Below are 22,478 nucleotides of genomic sequence, written 5' to 3'. Positions count from 1 at the left end.
GGTGCTAGAGGCATCTACTTGCGCACCTAAGACTGTGGAACAAAGAAGCAATGGTGTCTCCCCGTATTTTAAAACACAAAAGGCCAGCTGTTACCAAAACCTTTCCCACAATGTAAAGAAAACACAAGCAGAGAGCCGAAATAAAGAGACACTTGGCAGTTTTGGAGTTAATTTTTCAAGAATGCAAATGGCTGAACTCCTGTAATTTCAACACCTCCTAGAGCCAAGGCTCTGTTCCCTTCACCAATGCTCATGCAAAGTGCCTACAAACAAAAACACCTCAGTCTAGCGAAAATGTAGCAGTTGAGCAAAGCTTTGCTTTCCTCGCAAGAGCTGACACCTAAAGGATCCACTGAAAGTGTAATGCTGGCATTACTAAACTTATTCCGTGGCGCAATGAAGCGGCTTTCTTCATTAGACAGTAAATGCATAGGCGGTTTAAATCATTAGCTGATGATAATTACTGATTAGGAAACATCTTGCGTACAGAGAAACGATCTGCGCTGAAGTTGTATTTGGACCTCATGTTGAAATTCTTAAAAATGCTTCAGTTCTGCAGACACAGTGAAAGACCAGCAGCTTATTAGTGGCATTGTTATTGCAATCAAACCACGAGATGGTAAATCAGAGATGGCTGCAGATAGGCTATGAGGATACTAAGGAAGTCTCGCTCCTGTCATAAGCCACATCAGCATTTTAAAAGGCAAATCAATTTCAAGTTGGTAGATATGCGCCTGTTTCGTACAAGACACCTGTAGAAGTGTTTTCTAAAGGGGCTCATAACTCAGAGAATTCAGCTGCTTCACAGAACTACAATGCAGCTAAATTACCATCCCAGCTTCCCAGAAGGACCCATGGAAGCAAATAAAAGTATGTACGGCAGGTCCTCCTTGTGCTATGGAGAATCAAGTATTTGCTGCTCCAGTGCTCCCTTCCTGTGGAAAGCTAGCATCTGAGGGATAAGAGTTCTTCTTCTTCTTCTTCAGCAATCACTCGTAGCCAAGTAAGATTGTCTTCCATAAACACAGTTTTAACAGTGAGTCCGTGAGTGACTACAGAGGCCAATTCTGGATCCACACGTTCTTCCACAGTGGGGATATTGGTTTCCAGGCGGGAGTTGATCACGGTGTGGATTTGCCAAGCGTGCCTTCCTCTTGGCACATTTCTCCCTTTCGTCCTGAGTTTGAGTGTCTTCAAAGCCTGTGACACCTTTGGTAAAGGCTCTTCTCCAACTGGAGCGTTCGCAGGCCAGTGTTTCCCAGTTGTCAGTGTTTATACTACATTTTTTTAGATTTGCCTTGAGACAGTCTTTAAACCTCTTTTGTTGACCACCAGCATTACGCTTTCCATTCTTAAGTTTGGAATAGAGTAGTCGCTTTGGAAGATGATGATCAGGCACAACATGACCAGTCCAACGAAGTTGATGTTGAAGAACCATTGCTTCAACACTGGTGATCTTTGCTTCTTCCAGTACACTGATAAGAGTTCTAGCCTAGCCTTCTCTCTGACACACTAGCTTTTTACAGGCAGTGAACTCTTCATGGGGAGAAGTTCAGCCAAGTGGTCCTTCATTCTCCCTTGCTCTCAGGGTGTTTTCCCCTGAACGTTCTATTTGCTTATTCCTTCCACGAAGAACTATCAGAGCAGTTCACATCATGAAAGGCACAATACCCCATAAAATAAAATATAATCAAAAACAGAAAACAATGACGTACGTGTGGATTGTTCCCAAGAGCCAGATATTATAAGAAGAGCAAAAGAGGAGAGAAATTGAGAGGCACCTTTTAAAGAGTTTTGAATGTGGTTTTGAATGGGAGATGGGAGATGAAATATCTCAAATATCAAACCAGAAAGGAGATGGAGCGTTCCTCCGCTCTCACCTGCTTGTCTGCTGGTCTTCATGAGTGGCAGAAATGGAAAGCTACTCCTCAGCCGCCACACTCGCATGCTAAGAGCCAGAGACCAAGAATCCTTTGAAGCTTAATGGATCAATGCATTTATTAATAAACAATGCTTTATCGATACATGTAATATGTTTAAGGCGCCCACTTAATACAATGGTACCTCGGGTTACATATGCTTCAGGTTACAGACTCTGCTAACCCAGAAATAGTGCTTCAGGTTAAGAACTTTGCTTCAGGATGAGAACAGAAATCGGGCTCCGGCAGCATGGCGGCAGCAGGAGGCCCCATTAGCTAAAGTGGTACTTCAGGTTAAGAACAGTTTCAGGTTACAAACCTCCGGAACGAATTAAATACTTAACCCGAGGTACCACTGTATATAAAATCGCCCACAGATAATAATCAAACAAGACTCTAAACACTGAAGCAAATAGCATTTGGGGGAAGAAAGTTGCAATGTAGCTTTTTCACATTTCTTTCCCTTGCTTAGTCATTCGGGGTCAAACAGGCACTTCAATAAAATCTAGGGAAAGTTTGCTCTCTCCCCTCCCCTCCCCCCCCCCCCACTCTCCGTTTAATCTCTGGTTTCATTAATTGATTGTGTTTTGTTCACTTCCAGATGTGTGAATTAAGAGTTCCAGCTGACTGGGACTCCTTTTCTATTGAGGAATGCTAGGTGGAGCATTAGCCGAAAGAGGACATTTCTGCATGTTCAATGAGTTGATTCCAGTGGTCTGTTATGGGGGCGGTGAGAGTGGGACGTGTTTTTCTTCTGGCTGGCTGTGGAAGGGAACTGGCAAAGCGGGGGGGGGGGTAAATGAGGCCTGTGAGTGATCCTGTTTCAGGGAGACCCAGAACCAGACTGTGATAATGCAAACTGGGTTTAAACATAATTGCATTCAAAAAAATAGAAAGGGGGCGATGGGGGGGGGAGGAAAGTTTGCATCCCTAAATGCGTGTCACTCCATTCTTACAACCCTGAAGTTAAGACACTCCGGCTGCAACACTCCCATCAGTTAAAAGCACAGTAAATCCCTCTGATTCCATTAATTTGTGTTCGTAGGATTTAAGTATTAGTTCCATTTATTTCAAAGGAAATTAATTGCCCTCACCTTCAAAAGCCCATCAAAACCAGCTGAAATATAGGCTGCTTTATAAGCCTGAAACCATAATCCACAAACCACAATCTCCATTGTAATCACGCTAAATTCCAGAGGCGAGCTGAAATTTCTCAGAAGGCATTTTTCTTGGAACATTTATGATACATATTTTTTCCGTTTTACTCCTCTGGGAAAAAGTAGGCTACAGTGGTACCTCGGGTTACAGACGCTTCAGGTTACAGACTCCACTAACCCAGAAATAGTACCTCAGGTTAAGAACTTTGCTTCAGGATGAGAACAGAAATCGTGCGGCGGCAGTAGGAGGCCCCTTAGCTAAAGTGGTACTTTGGGTTAAGAACAGTTTAAGGTTAAGAACGGACTTCCAGAACGAATTAAGTTCTTAACCCGAGGTACCACTGGACTTTGAAGTATTTTCTCAGACTATTCTTCAGTATCTTTATTTCTGTTTCATGATCAGAGGTGATTTCTAGCCAAGGTGTTCTGTAATCAAGCTAGGGTGAAGTTAGGCTACCAGTGATCATTGCTTCTGCTACCATTTGCAGCAGCAGAAATCCAGCAAAATTAAAACCTCGGGGGTTGGGAGAGAAAGAAGCTGTGCTACTGTCATTGCTAAGCCTCATCCCCAAGACTACTGGAGAATTTCTCCTTCCCTTGGAGAAATCTTGCAAAACACTCTCCCCAGTTCTTTTATCTGCAAATAGGCTAGAGGATTTCCAGAAATCATTTGCACACAGCTGTTGCCAAATTATTTATTTCAGCGCCATTCTTGAGAAAGTGGTTCGTGGATTGCAGTCTTGAGTGAATCATATACACCTTTTCTAGCTTCTCCTGCTGGTGCAGAGGAAATTAAAGCATGACTGAGCAAGGGGAGTGACACAGGTTATGTTTGTTTTCAAAAGTCACCTGATGGAGTGCCCGTGTAGACATGCTCTGAAACAGCAGCCATCCACGAGGTTACAAAGAGCAGTGGGATGAGACACAGCACTTTGTAAGGGGTTCTGCTTAGCAACTCCAGTTTTCTTTATTTTAAACTTGAAGTGCTGGTTTTGGAATAGCACAGCGGCCGAGAGAGCATGATCCCAGGCAACCCTCAATTAAAAAAATAAAAATCGCTATATGTTCACAATATGTCATCAAAGCAAACCATTCCATTCGTCCTAGTTTCCTGTCCCACCTGCAAAATTGCACATTCCCTTAGACATGCATGGTTCTAGTGTTCAAAATTTGTACTGTTGTGCTTTTCACAACAGTCCTGCGAAGTAGACTGCGACAAATCCTAACCACCTTCGCAGAACTGTTGCGAAGAGTACTCTTGATCATTTTGGAACACTCGACCCATGGACGCCTAAGGGAATATGCAATTTGTGCTGATGGCAGCAATCATTCCAGGGGATTATTCTCAACTGCCCAATTTCTAACGAACCCTGCAAGTCAAATGAAAGCACCGTGCTGATTAAAAAAACCAAAAAAACCCCTTCTATTGATTCTAAAGTTGTTCTCATGCAATTCCTCTCTACTTCACCAGCGATCCAAAAATCGATACACCCCAACTCAAAGGCGTGTCTCGGGGTCCTTTCTTGTGTAAATGTGCCTGCAGGGCGAAAATCTGTGCAGAAGACGGAACAATCCCCACCCGCTTCGAACGGGGAGGCATCTTCACTTTCACAAACCTGAGCTGGGGGCGGTGGCGGGTGTGTGCTAAGCGTTCAGGTTCTCCTTCATCTCTGCGCGGGTGATCCTAAGGATCGCTGGCGAAAGTGGCCGCGCAAGCGGAATACTCTGCAGGCGTGCCATTATAAAGACGATCCCGCTTCACGTTCCCAGCCTTCTTTTCTCGGGGGTTCTTCCCCCGCCCCTCCCTGTAAGGAAGGAGCCAGGTGGGTCGAGAAAAGAGAAGCCGCCCCTTCCCCCGCTCCTCCTCCTCCTCCTCTTCCTCCCCACCCCTCCGATTCTTGTCTCCTGCTGCTGCTGCCGCCTACGGCAAGGGACACCATCCAGGGGAGCGCTCGACTTGGCAGCCACAGGCGTGTGTGCGTGTGTGTGTTTCTTTTGGGTGGTGTAATTCCTCCTCCGCCACCCCTCGACTTTCTCGCGCGCAGCCGGCTTGGCTCAAAGGAGAGAAAGGCGGCGCGATTGGCTGCTGATTACCCAGCGCTGGGACTTCTGCACACACGCCGGAGACAAAACTCAGCCCAGGGCTTCGCCTGCCCCACTCGAGGCAGCGGGGAAGGAACCTGCGGGAGCTGCGGAGGCGCGCGCAACGGACGGACAGACTTGCCTACTTGCCTGCCTGCTTGACTCCCCTCGCGCCACAAGCACCTCAGGCAGCGCGCGCGCGCAAAGCGAGAGAAGCCTCGCCACCTAAGCCCACCCGTCCCCCTTCTCCTCCTCCTCCTTTTCCGCCTAGTGTTTTGCAAGCACCCACCTGCTGCCCCGCTTCTCCCTTCACCCGCTTGGACGAAGCGCGACTCCCTTCGCGCGCCGCCGCCGCCTTCCCCCTCAGTCTTGTGGAAAAGAGTCCCTTCGGCTCGGGAAGGCGAGCGCAATGGCGGGCGCTCCCCGCGCGCTGCTGCTGCTTTGCCTTTGCCTCAGCTGGAGCCTGCTGGTGGCCCCCGGGGAGCCGGCGCTGGAGCGCACGGGCGGGCTGCGGAAGAGAAGCCGGGCGGCGGCGTTGGCGTTGGCTGCAGGTGACCAGCCCGCCCCGCTCGTCGTCTCCCCAGAGGACAAGGTCTCGGAACACATGCTCCGGCTCTACGACCGGTACAGCGGCGGTCGGCCCGAGGAGTCGGCGCCCGGCGCGCCGCAGCTGCTCCACCTCCGCGAGGGCAACACGGTGCGCAGCTTCCGAGCGCTGCCAGCAGGTGAGCCGAGGCGCCCGCGCGCGCGCCAGCAGGCAGCCCGCAGCCGAACCCGCCCCGGGTTGCTCGGGTGGGGAATGTGCGCGGTGTGTGCCGCGAGGTGTTTGGTTGGATGTTTGCGCGCCAGGGAGATTGGGCACGCCGGGCAGCGCCGTGCCATGCGCTCGCGCGCGCCCGCAGAGAATGACAGGTCCCCGCGCCAATCCCTTCGCCCGGGGCGTCGCGCGCAAAGCCCCTTTGGGTGGGCGTAGCGCGCTCCGGGTCGTCGCGGGCACGCGGTGCCCCCCGAGCGGGCGGCTTGGCGGACGCCAGGTGAGGAAAGAGAACTTACCTGGGCAGCTTTGCCCGTCGCCGGCTAGCGCGCCACAGGCGCCCTCGGCACAGGCGTCGTCGTGGCGCCCTGACGGGACGCGCGTCGAGCTTGGCTTACGCGGGGGAGTTCTTACCTAGCGTTACCCAGCGCCGGGTTCAAATCAGGCGTGTGGGTTCTGGGACACATGTATACAGCGCGCTAAGGGCGCTTCCCTCCTCTTTAAGGGCCGTTTTATGGGAAAAACAACATTCCCATGGAGTGGGAAAATTTACCATCTCTCTTCTCTGTGTGGTTGCGGTGAGCTGGTGCTCTTTCAGCTAGGTGGGTGTCCTGCGCCTGTTGCCCGAGAAATCGGATATATTAAAAGCAGGAATCTGCAATAAGCCGCCCCTGTGTGGGCTCCGGAGATTCAAAACTGCGCTCCTGCCGAGAAAATGACCAAGAGCGAAAGGTGGAGGAGTTCCGTGTCAAAACAGTTTTTGTTTACACAGATCGCTTGAGGTTTCCTTTCTCTCTCCCTCCCGCTTTTGAGATTTAACCAGGGCTGTCTACCCTGCGTCTTCTTGGAGACCTCCTGGGTGACATTAAAAACAACAAGTAAACAACTCCTCCGAGTTGCTTTCGACATATTTTCCTTACCAAAAGCAAATGATGGCCATGGGCTTTAATTTTAAAAGGTGCATCTTCCCCCGCTAGTGAATGCTTTATTCAACCTATTTCTCCGTGTAAATTCGGTTTGGGAGAAATGATTACTCACCAGAAGGTCCTCCGCTGCTCACAGAGCTCCCTTTTCCTAAAAAAGCTCTTTTGTAGGTTAAAGCCAAATCATACATGATAACGTCCAATGAAGGATAAAAGTTCATTGAGAGATCAGGAAGTGGGGCTCTGTCTTGCTTCTGCTCCAGTGAACTCTGTAGGGATTTGGTGAATGATTTGACAGCTGGACCGAGACCACAGACTGCACTTGTCTCAAACCACTGCAAAGAGATTTTCCAAAAGTTGCTACATGCTCAGACCTCAGAAAGTCTATTCCTGGGCACATACCTGAAATCCACAATATAAATATACCCTGAGCACCACTGACAAAATGGCATGGGTGGGTGATGGCTAAAATGACACCCCAATCCTAAACCCAATGGACACAAGCCAGGGAAAATCAGCTACGCTTAAGACGCACTGAAATCTATCTTTGACCCGAGTGTTTACCTGTACGGTTTGCAGTCTGACCGTGCACTTGTTTACTTGGAAGCAAGTTCCATGGAGTTCAATGGGGCTTACTCCTTGGAAAAGATGCTTAGGATTGACAGCCTAAATCACATTGATTTAAGTGGGGATTTGGTGGCCCTTCTACCTTTCTGTGCGTGGCATCCGATTATTGGGATTGACTTTAAGTGGTTTCAGAGAAATATATTTCCAGGTAAAGATGTGCAAGACTGTGGTGTCAGGTTGCAATAGATGAAATGGTTAGTCCACAATTAAGGTGGTGGTGGGGTATTTGAGATAATATATGCGCCTTGGTGGGGTGGACAGATGACCTAATGACTTCATAATGTGGAAGCAAGTGCTGTTTATTTCAGTAGGTTGTGCCCCTAATCTGTTTACGATCAGAGTGCAAGTCCAAGTAGATAAGCAGCGTGCAGCCCCAGTCAGGTGCTTAGCAGAAATGTCACAAGCAGAATAATGATGAAGATGGCTGTATCTTACAGTTCGGCTCTAGTGTCTGGTAGCCAGGGGTATATACGGCTTCTGAACATGGATGCTGCACTCTGACTAATCACCTAGCACCCCACCATTTGTCTATACTTTTTAAAACTCTTGACCCACATCTTGCAGCAAGCTAATGAAATGCTATCATACACGTTGCATGATGAGATACTTCCTTACATTTCTCCTGAGCCTCTTGTTAGTCCGTTTTAACGCACTCTGCTTTTTTGAGCATGAAAACCATTTATTTCCATTTTCTTTTTTCATATGGCTCAGAATTTTATAATGTATGGTGCCTAATCTTTGGTGTGTGTTTTTCCTAAAATTGTAAGCCTTTTTTTGAAGATTAGGGCACTCAATGTGAGTGTGAGAGACATGGCGTCAGTGGTTATTGCAATCTAATTACAGTGTCACCAAAAGGAAAAGGACCCAGAATCCTCCCTACTCTTATACCAGTATATTTTCTAACTGTTGTGCCTTCCTCTTAGCTATGCATGCATTTGCTGCATGCTTAGCTGAAGAAACAGATGCAGTGTATTATAGAATATGTCAGTTAATAAGTTGTTTGCGGCACACCGTTAGTAAGTCAGTAAAACATATAGCCCTGTTTGAAATAACCATGTGCTTGATATACTTGAAGCTTGGGCAGTTTCTACTGTACTGCATATATCTTGCAGGCAAGCTACTGGGAGTTCCCTTCTTCTTCTGTATTTCAGGACTGGGATAAATTTTACACAGAGAAACAATTTCTTAGTCATTGTTTCTGCAAAGTAGGATGGCTTGATTCTAAGAACCTATCAGGATTCCCAAGGGTCTGTTTAGCATAGAGGTTTTAGCCTGCTGTTACATAGTAATTAGTGATCTTCTAGTTCTGGTGTGTTTTCACATCCACAGTTAGAAATTAATGCTAAAAGCAAACCACTTAATTTCAGGGAGATCCAGTATTGAGTGGAGTGCTTCAGCCCTGGAAAGCTGCAGCAGAGAATAAGACTCATCCTGAAAAGACATTCAAGAACAGGTTGAATCCCTCTAAATTTACCCAGGCTTTCCTAGGAATGTAGGATATCTATCAGTCTCGTTAGGAGAAGCAGTGCTGAATTTGGTGCTGTGTTACATGAAACCCATCCTATGCATGTTTAATCCCTAGTAAGTGTGTTTAGGGGGACGCTGTGGTCTAAACCACAGAGCCTAGGACTTGCCGATCAGAAGATCGGTGGTTCGAATCTCCGTGACGGGGTGAGCTCCCACTGTTCGGTCCCAGCTCCTGCCAACCTAGCAGTTCGAAAGCACATCAAAGTACAAGTAAATAAATAGATAATGCTTCTGCGGGAAGGTAAATTGCATTTCTGTGCGCTGCTCTGGTTCGCCAGAAGCGGCTTAGTCATGCTGGCCACATGACCCGGAAGCTGTACGCCGGCTCCCTCAGCCAATAAAGCGAGATGAGCGCCGCAACCCCAGAGTCATCTATGACTGGACCTAACGGTCAGGGGTCCCTTTACCTTTACCTTTTAAGTGTGTTTAGGACTGCAGCCTTAGAGTAATTCCCATAACCATTTCAATCAATAGGAGTTTTGTCATATCATTCAGTGGACTGTGGACCCATGTCCATGACCCAAGCTTGAAAAACCTGTAGATGTCTCATCGGTCAACATGAGTTTTGTTTTGTTATCTTTACATTGGCTTTATGTTGTTCCAGTCAAAGTCACCACTTAGCTTTCACCAGTTTAGTCACTGCTGGAGAACCTCACCACTGCCATTGGAACAGCATATACTTACTTTCTGAATAGCAATATTTACATGCGTGCGCATGTGTGTATTTACCACTTTCCACAACAAAGAAAGTTTTTTTGTGCTCTTATACCCTTACACCCTCCAAATGCTGCCTGTTCCCAACATTTTAGCTTTCTCATTGCTTTGTATGAATTTCCAATACAGAGGTGTCAAATATACTCCCAGGAATTTTCTGCTTGCTTTCTTGAGCCATCTGGGTTTCTTCTACTAAATCTTAGTTCCACTTAGTTCTATTTAGCTTAATACCCACTCCTGGCCTCTAGCATGATGGCTGAAACTCACAAAACAAAGCACTGAAGAGTACTTGAGTGCCGGGGTGGGGAGCCTGTGTGACTCTCCAGATGTTGGAACTCTCCAGATGTAGGAGCTGCCCATCATGCACAGCTCCTAGCATGTTAAATGGTCTGGATAGTGGGGAGTTGTAGCCCAGCAACATCCAGGGGGCTATGAGCTTTGAAGCCCTGTTTTAGCAATACCACAACTACTTAACTTCCCTGTTAGTGGGACGCTCCTGTTCCCACTTTTTCAATCCAGCAAACTCCCCTTGGACCTGACTGCAGGTTTATGTTAGTCACAACTAATGCCTATCCCATTGCTTTCAAAGTGGTGGTGCTGGTCATAGGCATGAGTAACTTTTGCTGGACTAGTTACAGATAGGTAGCCGTGTTGGTCTGCCATAGTCAAAACAAAAAATTTTTTTTCCTTCCAGTAGCACCTTAAAGACCAACTAAGTTAGTTCTTGGTATGAGCTTTCGTGTGCACGCACACTTGCTCGACTGTGTCTGTTGTCGTCACATTCATAGACTGGCACCGCATCTCAATCCCAGATGCAATGTGTGGATGCATGAGCCATTGGTTCCAAAGCAATATTCCATGTAAGTATACATTATGATTGCAGCCTAAATCCACAATCCATCACCCCTTTGTTCCAGAGTTACTTTAATGGAACTACTATGCTCTCGTTCACGCTCTCTCTCACTCTGTGTGTGTGTATGAGTGAAAATTGCAGCCAAGGGCACTTACTTCAGTTGGTTTATATAGCAAGTTTGGAAGTAGTGACCTGGCCATTTACCACTGGCAAGTCAGAACTGCCTCCAGACAACCAGGCAGGAGCATTTTTATAAGGTGGGAGAGAGATGGTGCTGCTTGATATGCCACAAATAACTAACCTGGGCATAGGTGAGCAGGATTTCTTTTTTATTATTATTAAAGATTTTATTGGTTTACAAAAGTATGAGCAATCTCTCTCTCTCTCTCTCTCTCTTTCCATGTAACATTTTTACAGATCAGTTTCATTTGTTGAGACATTAGTGTTATATTAGGAAGAAAAGGGGGAAAGAGGTGGAGGGGGGAAAGGTGAGTGGGGGTGGGGTCAGGTGGCGATGTTTCTGTTTTACTTAATATATGTGTGGGGTTTTGTGTCAGCATCGCCCTCCAGTGTTATTGCCAGTCACCAAATTCTACTTGCCATCTCTGCAACGTATTGTTAAAATGGGTCTATTTATCATCCAAACTAGAGATGTCACTAACTTTGTGAATGCAATTAACATGTATTTTTTGGGTTATGCAAGCAGAAGAAGCTTTGAAACTGGGAGGGGGCGGAATAAGTAGGGGAAGGGGAAGTTTAGGGAGGAGAAGCTTGATTTTCTCTTTCTCTTCCTGCCATGCTCCCAATAAAATAAGACCTCTCTCAAGCAGCTATTTGCATTTCAAGGGAAACCTTCGTTGGCACCAGAGTTGTTTATTTTGCCCTTATTCATATGATATAAGCAGTTCAGCACTTTTTCCTCCGTGATCGGAGGCAGCAATTCTTCTGAACGCCCTTTGCTGAAACCGCAGGAGGGGAGACTGGCTCTTGTGCTCAGGTCTTGCTTTCAGCTTTCCTTACAGGCAACTGGTTGGCCGCTGTGAGAATAAGATGCTGGGCTTGATCCAGCAGGGCTGTTCTTATGTTCTTATGATCAGTGTGTGATTAAATGTGATGTTGCAAGGAATAATAATTTATTATTTATACCCCGCCCATCTGGCTGGGTTTCCCCAGCCACTCTGGGCGGCTTCCAACAAAACACTAAAATACAATAACCTATTAAACATTAAAATTTTTTCCTTCCAGTAGCACCTTAAAGACCAACTAAGTTAGTTCTTGGTATGAGCTTTCGTGTGCATGCACACTTCTTCAGATACACTACAGTAGTGTATCTGAAGAAGTGTGCATGCACACGAAAGCTCATACCAAGAACTAACTTAGTTGGTCTTTAAGGTGCTACTGGAAGGAAAAAAAAATTTTGTTTTGACTATGGCAGACCAACACGGCTACCTTTCTGTAACTATTAAACATTAACAGCTTCCCTAAACAGGGCTGCCTTCAGATGTCTTCTAAAAGTTTAGTAGTTATTTTTCTCTTTGTCATCTGATGGGAGGGTGTTCTACAGGGCGGGTGCCACTACCGAGAATGTCCTCTGCCTGGTTCCCTGTAACTTGGCTTCGCGCAGCGAGGGAACTGCCAGAAGGCCCTCAGCACTGGACCTCAGTGTCCGGGCAGAACGATGGAGGTGGAGACGCTCCTTCAGGTATACTGGACCGAGGCCGTTTAGGGCTTTAAAGGTCAGCACCAACACTTTGAAGGAAGGAAGACATAAGCGGCCTGAATGTAACCTAACAACTCTTAACAGTCTTTGCATTTCACCTGCATATGGGCACCTAGCAATCTTACCTTGAGCTGAGTTCCGCATATCACTTAACGTGTGCATGGTACCTGCAGCCCAATCCTATGCATGTCCATTCAGAAGCAAGTCCTGCAAAGCTCAGCGAGACTTTCTCATAGCATTGCACCCCTGATGTAGCCTCTTTGTGCCAATGAAGCTCTTGTATACAAATCAAAGAAAGCTGGTCACATTTGAGTAAGTCCCATTGAAGTGAATGGGATTTTGGCACGTACTCAAAAACTTAAGCCCCATTAATTTCATTGGAATCTAAGTGCACTTTCCCTGGAGAATTCCTGATGGGTTTAAGCCGCGTTAAGCATCTGTACTCAGCTGTCATTATGAGAGCCTAAATTGGGTGAGATAATTAAATATATACTTTGAAGTGTTTGGTGCATCACATAGACATGGCCTGATCCTAAAGGTTGTTGTATTGGCAAACAAATGCTTAGGACTATGGTGCAGCAAAGTCTGTGCAATGCCATCCAATTGTGGCATTACAGTGTTGTTGCAGAGATTTTGTGCAGACATTTAGGATTAACGTGTAACGCATGTTTGAAAACATCATGGCTGCAGTCTTATTAGTATCTGAGAACTCCAAAAGAACACTGTGCGTGTTTTACAGTACTTGTAAAATGCTTGTTAAAATGGTGCGTGGGTGTGAAAGAGAGACTCCTGGATTTACATACAGTACAATCCTGAACGGAATCCAGGTCAGCCAGTATCAAGGTGAAGGTCATCATTGTGCAGAAGATTTCCCCACAGAAGTGAATGGCAGCTATTTTCTTGTATGCAGGAAGGGGAAGCCTTGCAGGTGCCACCAGAGGAAAGGCTAAACCTGCTTCCTTCTCCTGGTGGCCTCATGGACTCTTCATAGTACCTTGTCTTCACCTGCATAGCTTCATCCTGGTTCTCGGTCACAGCACAGTGTGACAGCATTAGGAACCGGCTCTTATATATTTGGATGGTACCATTAATATTGAGATAGTACAGTCATACCTCGGGTTACAGCCACTTCAGGTTGCGTTTTTCCGGGTTGCGGACTGCCGAAACCTGGAAGTACAGGAACGGGTTACTTCCGGGTTACGGCGGTCGCGCATGCGCAGAAGCACCGAATCACAACCCGCGCATGCGCAGACGCGTAGACGTGGGTTGCGAACGCTGCGGGTTGCGAATGTGCATCCTGCACGGATCACATTCGCAACCCGAGCATCCACTGTACTTTCACATCACAAGCTCCCATCGCCATAGGCAGGCCGTGTTCAAATGATCATCCATGGGCAATTGTTTTGTGAGACTGTGGATAATTGCCCCTCCCTTGCTTCTACACCCTTCCCATCCCATTCTGGCTTCAGCACAAAGATCATGGCTTGCATTGATTTAGAATTCCTCTTTGCACCCAACCTGGGAAACTCCGCATTAATGCCAGTTAACAAACCAAGGCTCTGAAGAGAATTCCATATTTTAAAAAAGTCCTCTTGGAACAAAATGGTCCAGAGCTCTTGTCTTCTCGTTTGCAGTGCCACCCATCAAAAAGGGCACAGGTACAACTCGGGGGAAGTTATCTTGGCTCCTTTCAGGATACCTGATTAAAAGGTATTTATTGTTCTAAACCTAAAATGTCTTTGGAAAGGAGCCCATCTTTGCGGTCTTTTAGCTTGTATTTACTCTGTTTCTTGACTGTGGGTGGCAAAAGTCCTATAAATACACAGTTCGCTCACCCTTTTCCTCCTCCCCCCTGATCCTTTTGCAGTTCAAGTGCCAAAGAAATAAATTTGAAGTGGCTATAAGTTTTTTTTGACACTTTTATAAGTATTTATGCAAAATATTTAACCAGTTAGGTGTTATCTTTCCTGTCCCTTAGGATGTGACAGCTCATTTGTACAGTTATTAATGGCAGAGAACTACATTTTCTGTGAAACCTTAGATCGTATAAAGGTGGGGAGTGCTTCTCATTTCCCCCACTAGGTTCCATACTTGGCTGAAAATGGAGTGGAAATTGGATATTTTGTTTCCATTTGTAGGTATTTCATATTGAAATTTATCCGCAACACACACTGGATGCTAGCTGGAATTTGCACAGAAAAAAATCGTGCCTGTCTCCATCTTCACCTTTCGGTTTGTAAGCAAAAATTCACTCAAATTATTTGGTCACGCTGAGCCCTCAAAGCTAATCGAGGATTTTGGCATTGCCTTCCACGGCGTGTAGGTGGCCCCCATTTCCACTGGTCTTTGGTGGCAAGGTTGACTCATCAGTGAATTAATTTCTCAGGGAATTAATGGGTTTTTGTTCACCTCCTCCACTAAAAGGTTTGATGAGAATCCATTCTTACCAGTTTTAACAGCTGGTTTATCCATTCTGAGGAATAAGAAGAGTATTTGCTGAATCAGGCCGAAGATGCCTCTAGTCCAGCATCCTGTTCTCACAGTGGCCAACCAGATGCCTCTATGACCAGCCATCTTAGTACAACAGCACTTTCTCCATGTGAGTCCCAGGAACTGCCATTCAGATGCACACTGCTTCTGATGCTGGAACTATTATAGAGCCGTCCTAGCCAGTAGCTGCTGGTAGCTGAGCCCTAAAAAAAAAATTAGTCCAATCCCCTTTTAACACTGCTCAAGTCGGCGGCCACCCCCACATCTTCTGGCAAAGAATTAGTTTAATTCTTCACTGCCTCAAGCCGTAATTCCTTTTGTTCTGTCTTGGATTTTCCAACATTCAGGTTCAGTCCTAGTATTATGGCAGAGGGATAAAAACTTCTGTCTCCACACCGTGGGTAGTTTTATGGAGTGGTAAACTGATGTAGCAGAATTCTGGACTGTCCCATATCAGACTGCAAGTGTGTGTGCGTGTGCGTGTGTGTGTACGCACGCACGCACCCACCATGTTTTTCCTATACTTCAGAGTGAGTTCTCTGAATGCCCTTAATTAGTAGTGCATTTGAAGAAGGTTGCTCTGAGCCATGGGTAGGCAAACTAAGGCCCAGGGACTGGATGCGGCCCAATCACCTTCTCAATCCGACCCATGGACAGTCCGGGAATCAGCGTGTTTTTACATGAGTAGAATGTGTCCTTTTATTTAAAATGCACCTCTGGGTTATTTGTGGGGCCTGCCTGGTGTTTTTACATGAGTAGAATGTGTGCTTTTATTTAAAATGCATCTCTCGGTTATTTGTGGGGCATAGGAATTCGTTTTTATTTATTTTTTCCAAAATATAGTCCGGCCCCCCACAGGGTCTGAGGGACAGTGGACCGGCCCCCTGCTGAAAAAGTTTGTTGACCCCTGATGAGCCATGTCGTGCTGATGGGAGTTGTAGTCCAAAAATGTCCGGAGGGCACTAGGTTGGTGAAGGCTGATGTAGGAAGACTTTTGTTTATAAACTCTACTTTTTATTTTTTCCACGTGATGATTTGTTCCTCACCCTCCTCGAAACCCGCAATTCTTGTGATTCTATAGGGCAAATGCAATGTGGATACTTTTCTATGTTAGGTTCATCCTCATTAAAGATTTTGGGCCAGCTGTAGAATATGGGTTTCTCATAAGGGGAAAAGCATCTCTTTGCTGGACAGCTTATCTCACAATTAAAACAAATCAAAAATTCATCTGGTAGGAATCTTTGCATGCCTCCCCCCCGATTAGTCCCTTAGACTTCAGTATTGCGAGAATGTCTGAATAAGCGATTTGGAGATCACAGCCTCTAGGTGATGAATTGAGTGTCCGCCTGAATATCAGCAAAAGTCAGTCATGGTGGGGCTTGAAGGCATACCATCTTGAAAGAACTTTGGGAAGATCCCATCATAAATGAAAATATACATTGTATTAATTACGTTGTTTCGATACAATGTTCAGAAACAGCCAAGAAGGGAACTACAGTGGTACCTCAGGTTACATACACTTCAGGTTACATACGCTTCAGGTTACAGACTCCGCTAACCCAGAAATAGTACCTCGGGTTAAGAACTTTTCTTCAGGTTGAGAACAGAAATCGTGCAGCGGCGGTGCAGCAGCAGCAGGAGGCCCCATTAGCTAAAGTGGTGCTTCAGGTTAAGAACAGTTTCAGGTTAAGAACGGACCTCCAGAACAAATTAAGTACTTAACCTGAGGTACCACTGTATTATTTATAGTTGTCTTTGGCACTGAACAACACCTCATCCCCACCCCGCTTGAACTGACACTGGGCATAAATTCTCCACTGAGAAAGCACAGCTAAAAGGACCTCCTCACATATTCCGTGTACAACTAAAAATGCAAAGTGTGTGAATGCTGCAAGCAGGTGTGTGGCAACAGACTCATCACACAGGTGTTATCAAAGAGCCAGGATTAGTTGCATATCCCTGCCGGGTGTGCAGGTGAAAGCTGTTTTCTCCAAGGCTCCTGGTGGAATATAATTACTGCACTTTAAAAACCTGTTGCTGAGGATATTTCACACTGGTTTCAGCCTTTGTCTTAGCCATGTGTATGTAGATATATAATCTTTGTATGCGAACTGGCTTGGAGAAGCTGGGTTATATCCAACTAAATTCTGCTCAGACTTGACCCACTGACATAAGTAAGCAGGGCCAGATTTAGGGTGGTGCAGGCGGTTCTGCCCTGCATGGGGCACCGGGCCAATGGGGAGCAAAAGCGAGATGATCCATGATTGAGAAGAGCCATTTGGTGGCACCAAGTTTCGGCCTTGCTCAGGGCGCCATATTACCAAAGATTACCAAAGCCTGCCTCTGAAGAAAGCCATGTCCTCTAATTTCTGTGGGTCTTTTCTGTGCATGACTCAGTAATTGAATATAGACCTAAACAAAAAGAGTGGCATGGGAGGAAGGTGGACTCTGGTAAACAAAAAGAAAAGAGGTTGTCCCACGTTGCAGTTTTATCTTAATGGTGGATCTCAGGTCTAAAAATGTTGAAGGCAACTCAGGTTTAGAATGTCCTTTGTCAGTTTTGATCAGTCCAACATCACAATCTGCTTTAAATTCTTGAGAAACCATCGTCCTTACTAGCTGGCCGTCCTTAAATGTGCAGTGATCTAAGACTTCCCCACCAAAACCAATTTATTTCAAATTGAATTTTGCAGTGTGGGTAAAAATAGAAGTTTTAGCTCAAATTCCTCTCCCACCTTCTCACTGCCTGAACTTTCTACACTTGAGATTCTTCAGCGGAGTGAAAAAATGAAATAAGCTACCAACCCAAACTGTTCCCGGTGTGCTATCTTTCTCTCCCCAACTGAATCCCACAAGCGAATATCTGCATCAGTGGTAGGACCTTTCCTGGAATATGTGAATTCATTGGAAATAGCACATTTCTGCCCCCCCTTCACTTCTTCTATGGTTATTTTTTTATATATAAAAACTTTAAACTAGACTTGCAAAATGCCAGTCCTTCAAATGGAGGACTGTCCCTTGTAAAATAGGACACAGGGCCACCTTAGAGGAAGCTACCTCATGAAAGGGCAGTAAATTGCTAGTTATTTAATTGAATTATGCAGCAAATATCATTGTTTTGTTTTATTTTACTGCTAGGAACAGGTGTTTGTGTGGGTTTCAACCTCAAGTGCAAAAATAACTTGACCCAGCCCTAGGTACTATGTATCCTGACTCTGTGGTGGGGATGTTAGTCACCAGGCAGCAAAATGTCTTGGGGTTGCCTTGGCCAGAGTGGGGCAAGCAAGAGGAAGAGACAATTTTTTAGGAGGAGCAAAGTTCTCAGCAAAGTGTAAAGGTCCACCCTTTTTATATGAAATAGCACATTTTGAGATTGTTTGCTGTGGTTACATTAATTACATGTCTTATAATTACTGACTTATCCAAATGATAAGTCAGTAATTATAAGCTGAGACCCTACCTACCCGCAGACTGTCTTGCCAGAGTGGTGCATGCTCTAGTTATCTCCTGCTTGGACTACTGCAATGCGCTCTATTTGGGGCTACCTTTGAAGGTGACCTGGAAACTACAACTAATCCAGAATGCGGCAGCTAGACTGGTGACTGGGAGTGGCCGCCGAGACCACATAACACCGGTCTTGAAAGACCTACACTGGCTCCCAGTATGTTTCCAAGCACAATTCAAAGTGTTGGCGCTGACTTTTAAAGCCCTGAACGGCCTCGGTCCAGTATTCCTGAAGGAGCATCTCCACCCCCATCATTCTGCCCGGACACTGAAGTCCAGCGCTGAGGGCCTTCTGGCAGTTTCCTCACTGTGAAAAGCCAAGTTACAGGGAACCGGGCAGAGGGCCTTCTCAGTAGTGGCACCTGCCCTGTGGAACGCTCTCCCATCAGATGTCAAGGAAATAAACAAGACATCTGAAGTCACCCCTCTTTAGGGAAGCTTTTAGTGTTTAATACATTATTGTATTTTAATATTCTGTTGGAAGTCGCCCAGAGTGGCTGGGGAAACCCAGCCAGATGGGCGGGGTATAAATAATACATTATTGTTATTATTATTGTTGTTGTTGTATATTCGCTAAGTAAATTTATGTCGCACCTTTCCTCCAAAGAAGCCCAAGGTGAAATATATAGTTCTCCCCCCTCCGTTTTATCCTCCCAGCAACCCTGTGAGGTAGGCTACCCTGAGAGATAGTGACTGGCCCAATGCTGACTTGATCCATGCTGACTTTATTTCTCCTTTGGGAGCAACGGCCAAATACACAGTGAATACACAAACAAGGGACGCGGGTAGCGCTGTGGGTTAAACCACAGAGCCTAGGACTTGCCGATCAGAAGGTTGGCGGTTTGAATCCCCGCGATGGGGTGAGCTCCCGTTCCTCAGTCCCTGCTCCTGCCAACCTAGCAGTTTGAAAGCACGTCAAAGTGCAAGTAGATAAATAGGCACCGCTCCGGTGGGAAGGTAAATGGCGTTTCTGTGTGCTGCTCTGGTTCGCCAGAAGTGGCTTAGTCATGCTGGCCACATGACCTGGAAGCTGTACGCCGGCTCCCTCCGCCAATAAAGCGAGATGAGCGCTGCAACCCCAGAGTCGGCCACGACTGGACCTAATGGTCAGGGGTCCCTTTACCTTTACCTTTTACACAAACAAATGTACGAATCTGAATATGATCAATATGTCACTTTACATCAAAAACACACCTGTTTAACTGTGTTCCATTGAAATCAATGTGGATTAAAAGTGTTTCACTTTGGCTAAGATTGCACCTTATGGGTCGGATTCTGCTAATGAGTCCCATTGGCAGAAACCTGCACAAGGATTTTCCCTTAGCACAGTGGGGCTTTCCCTCTCTCTCTCCTCATCTGTCTAATGACCCCTCCCAAATTGGCTTTTTTTGTGGGGGGGGGCAGGCAAGAGAACTCCTAAAATAGCACATGGAGGAATGGAGGGGGACTGTTCCCAATGTATGGACCTATTCCCAAATGGGTGTGTTTAGGACTACAGACTTAAAGAAGGCAGAACAGAGACCAAACAGTTCTATTTAATGAACACAGTTAATTTGACTTCATCAACACTCTAAAAAACCCCCCAAAAAACCCAAACCCTAGATCTCTGAAAAGTCAGTTCAGGTAATACACCTGTCCTTGAGCCAATTACAACCATACGGTTTCCTACTTCTTTTTTCAAGCTGTCCTTTTTCTTAGTTCAGTTTGAAACACCAGTCAAAAATAACACAGGAAATGAAGCATAGTGAACCTTACTAAGAAGCACAAAACACTATTGGGTTGGGAAGAGAAAAAGGAGGATTCCTTTCTTTCTTTCTTTCTTTCTTTCTTTCTTTCTTTCTTTCTTTCTTTCTTTCTTTCTTTCTTTCTTTCTTTCTTTCGCAGGGGGAAGAGGGCAATGAAAACAGAATTTCCTTCGCCATTCTTTCAGCTGCGCTTGCCTCAACGAAGTTTGGGCACCCTGTAAATGCATAAATAAAAATTGTGTCACCCCATTTCATAAACAAATTTACTGAATATACATAAGGTACTTTTGTTATTTTTATAAAGGAGGTTTACCGGGGAAGTGAAAACAAAGCAAACGTAGAGCAGAATTGGAAGGAGTTACTAAGCAAGGCTTGAAAGGGGGGAAAAGGGGGGACCATTTGCAGACTTGCGCTTTCTACTTCTCAGTTCCAACTCAGAGCGCATTACTGGTGACCGAGTTATAAAGCCACAAAAAGAGGGTTTAATAATGGAAGTGCTGGTGCATTCTTAAGTATATGGGGCCAGCATGCTGCTTTAATATCTAATTTAAAGTAGGGCTAATGATGACTATATAACTAAGCAGCCCTCATTATTGCATCCCTTTTCACCCATGGGATAGATTTGGCAATCCATAAAAATGTCAGTATATCCTCTGTAAAGGTAAACATGCCACATGCTAGTGGACTTGTTCTAGCCCCCAAAAACATGTGGTAGTGATAGCAGCAGAACCTGAACACAAGAGCCCTCTCCCCTGCTAAAGTTTCCAGCAATTGGTATTCAGAAGCATTACTTGCCTCCAACAGTCACGGGGCAGAGTGTGGCCATCATAGACTGTGGCCATTGATAGCCTTATTCCTGCATGAATTTGTCTAATCCTCTTTTAAAGGCCAAGTTGATGGCCATCTCCGCTTCCTTTTGGGGGGGGGGTCAATTCACTGGTGTAGCTTGGGAGGGTGCCAGGGGGCATTGCCCCAAACCCACAATGGGGAGGGGCATGCGAACCAGGTATATTCCCCCCCCCAAGTTGGATGAGTGACGCCTTGCAAGGGTGCTGCCAAGGCAACATTCTTGCACCCAGTGGGGTCCCTTCGCACGCCACCCCTGGGCTGCTGGAGCATTTCCTGGGTGAATTCAATACTTTTAAACTATGCACGGTGTGGATAAGTACTTTCTTTTGTCTGCCCTGAGACTTCCCACATCCATAAGTTCTGGTTTTATGGCAGAGGGTGAGAGACATTTCTCAACCCATTTTCACCGTGACCTTTTTTTAGGTGAGGTGACCAGAACGGCACACACTATTCCAAAGGCAGTTGCACCATAGAGGTGTGTAACAGCCCTGTTGTAATGTACCATAATCACATTACTTGAAGCACATTCTTTCCCTGTATGTCTCACCCTCAGTTTTCCTCACCTTCCTCTGTTTCCCTTGTGTTGTCAGGTCCTCAGACACATTGTGTCTTCTGCAGAACACTAAGTGCAAACAGATGGCACTAAGTAAATCAGCTTAATTTATTGTGGCAACTAGGTGGAGATATACCATGATAGCATCTGTACTGGGCTTCTTCCCTTGGTTTCCTCCCTCCCTCCCTCCCTCTCTCTCTCTCTCTCTCTCTCTCTCTCTCTCTCTCTCTCTCATTTAAGCAGCAAATAAGCTGTGATGCACATTTTAAAACAGCACAGACATTTGTAACTTTTGCATCGGTCAACCCCCTTTGCAAACTACATTTTCTCTGAGCCCATGACAGCTTCTGCAAACAGTAGTGGCTGGCAACTGACACAGCTGTCTTAGGGGAAGGCAGGGTCGGCCTAAGACATTTTGCTGCCCGAGGCAAAGGACAGTGCACATAGAAACAAAATGGATGAGAAGTCTCCCTGAATCTCACTTTGACACTGGGGATAGGTGGGGCCCTTCATCACTCCTGAGGGCAGCAGGAGAGTTTAGGAGGCCCAAGACAAGGCTGTGTGGCAACAGAGAGGTGTGGTTTGAACCCTCAGAGATCAGCCCTGAGACCTACAGGCATAGCACAGTACACAAACTGAATAAAGAATAATAGTCACTTCTAGGGTCTACAGCTGCTACTACCCCCTTCAGTATCTGCAACTGAGGCAGTTGTCTTGCTTTGCCTCATGGTAGGGCCAGATCTAGGGGACGCGGGTGGCGCTGTGGGTTAAACCACAGAGCCTAGGACTTGCCGATCAGAAGGTCGGCGGTTCGAATCCCTGCCATGGGGTGAGCTCCCGTTGTTTGGTCCCTGCTCCTGCCAACCCAGCAGTTCAAAAGCACATCAAAGTGCAAGTAGATAAATAGCTACCACTCCAGAGGGAAGGTAAACGGCGTTTCTGTGTGCTGCTCTGGTTCGCCAGAAGCGGCTTAGTCATGCTGGCCACATGACCCGGAAGCTATACGCCGGCTCCCTCGGCGTATAGAGCGAGATGAGCGCCGCAACCCCAGAGTCAGTCAC

General features: G+C 46.2%; 1 protein-coding gene across 1 annotated transcript in view; it reads left to right on the top strand.

The window, feature by feature from the left end:
- The first annotated feature begins 5,567 nt into the window (after positions 1-5,567).
- Positions 5,568-22,478, top strand: part of BMP3 (bone morphogenetic protein 3) — a 35,777-nt gene continuing 18,866 nt past the window's right edge. The window contains exon 1 of the mRNA XM_053404313.1: positions 5,568-5,883. Coding sequence (XP_053260288.1) covers positions 5,568-5,883 — 316 coding nt within the window. The remainder of the gene's footprint in view (positions 5,884-22,478) is intronic.

This window comes from Podarcis raffonei, chromosome 9 (genome assembly GCF_027172205.1).
Source record: "Podarcis raffonei isolate rPodRaf1 chromosome 9, rPodRaf1.pri, whole genome shotgun sequence".
Lineage (NCBI taxonomy): Eukaryota > Metazoa > Chordata > Lepidosauria > Squamata > Lacertidae > Podarcis > Podarcis raffonei.
The sequence above is the reverse complement of the archived record's forward strand: the minus strand, read 5'-3'. Positions and strand labels throughout refer to the sequence as shown.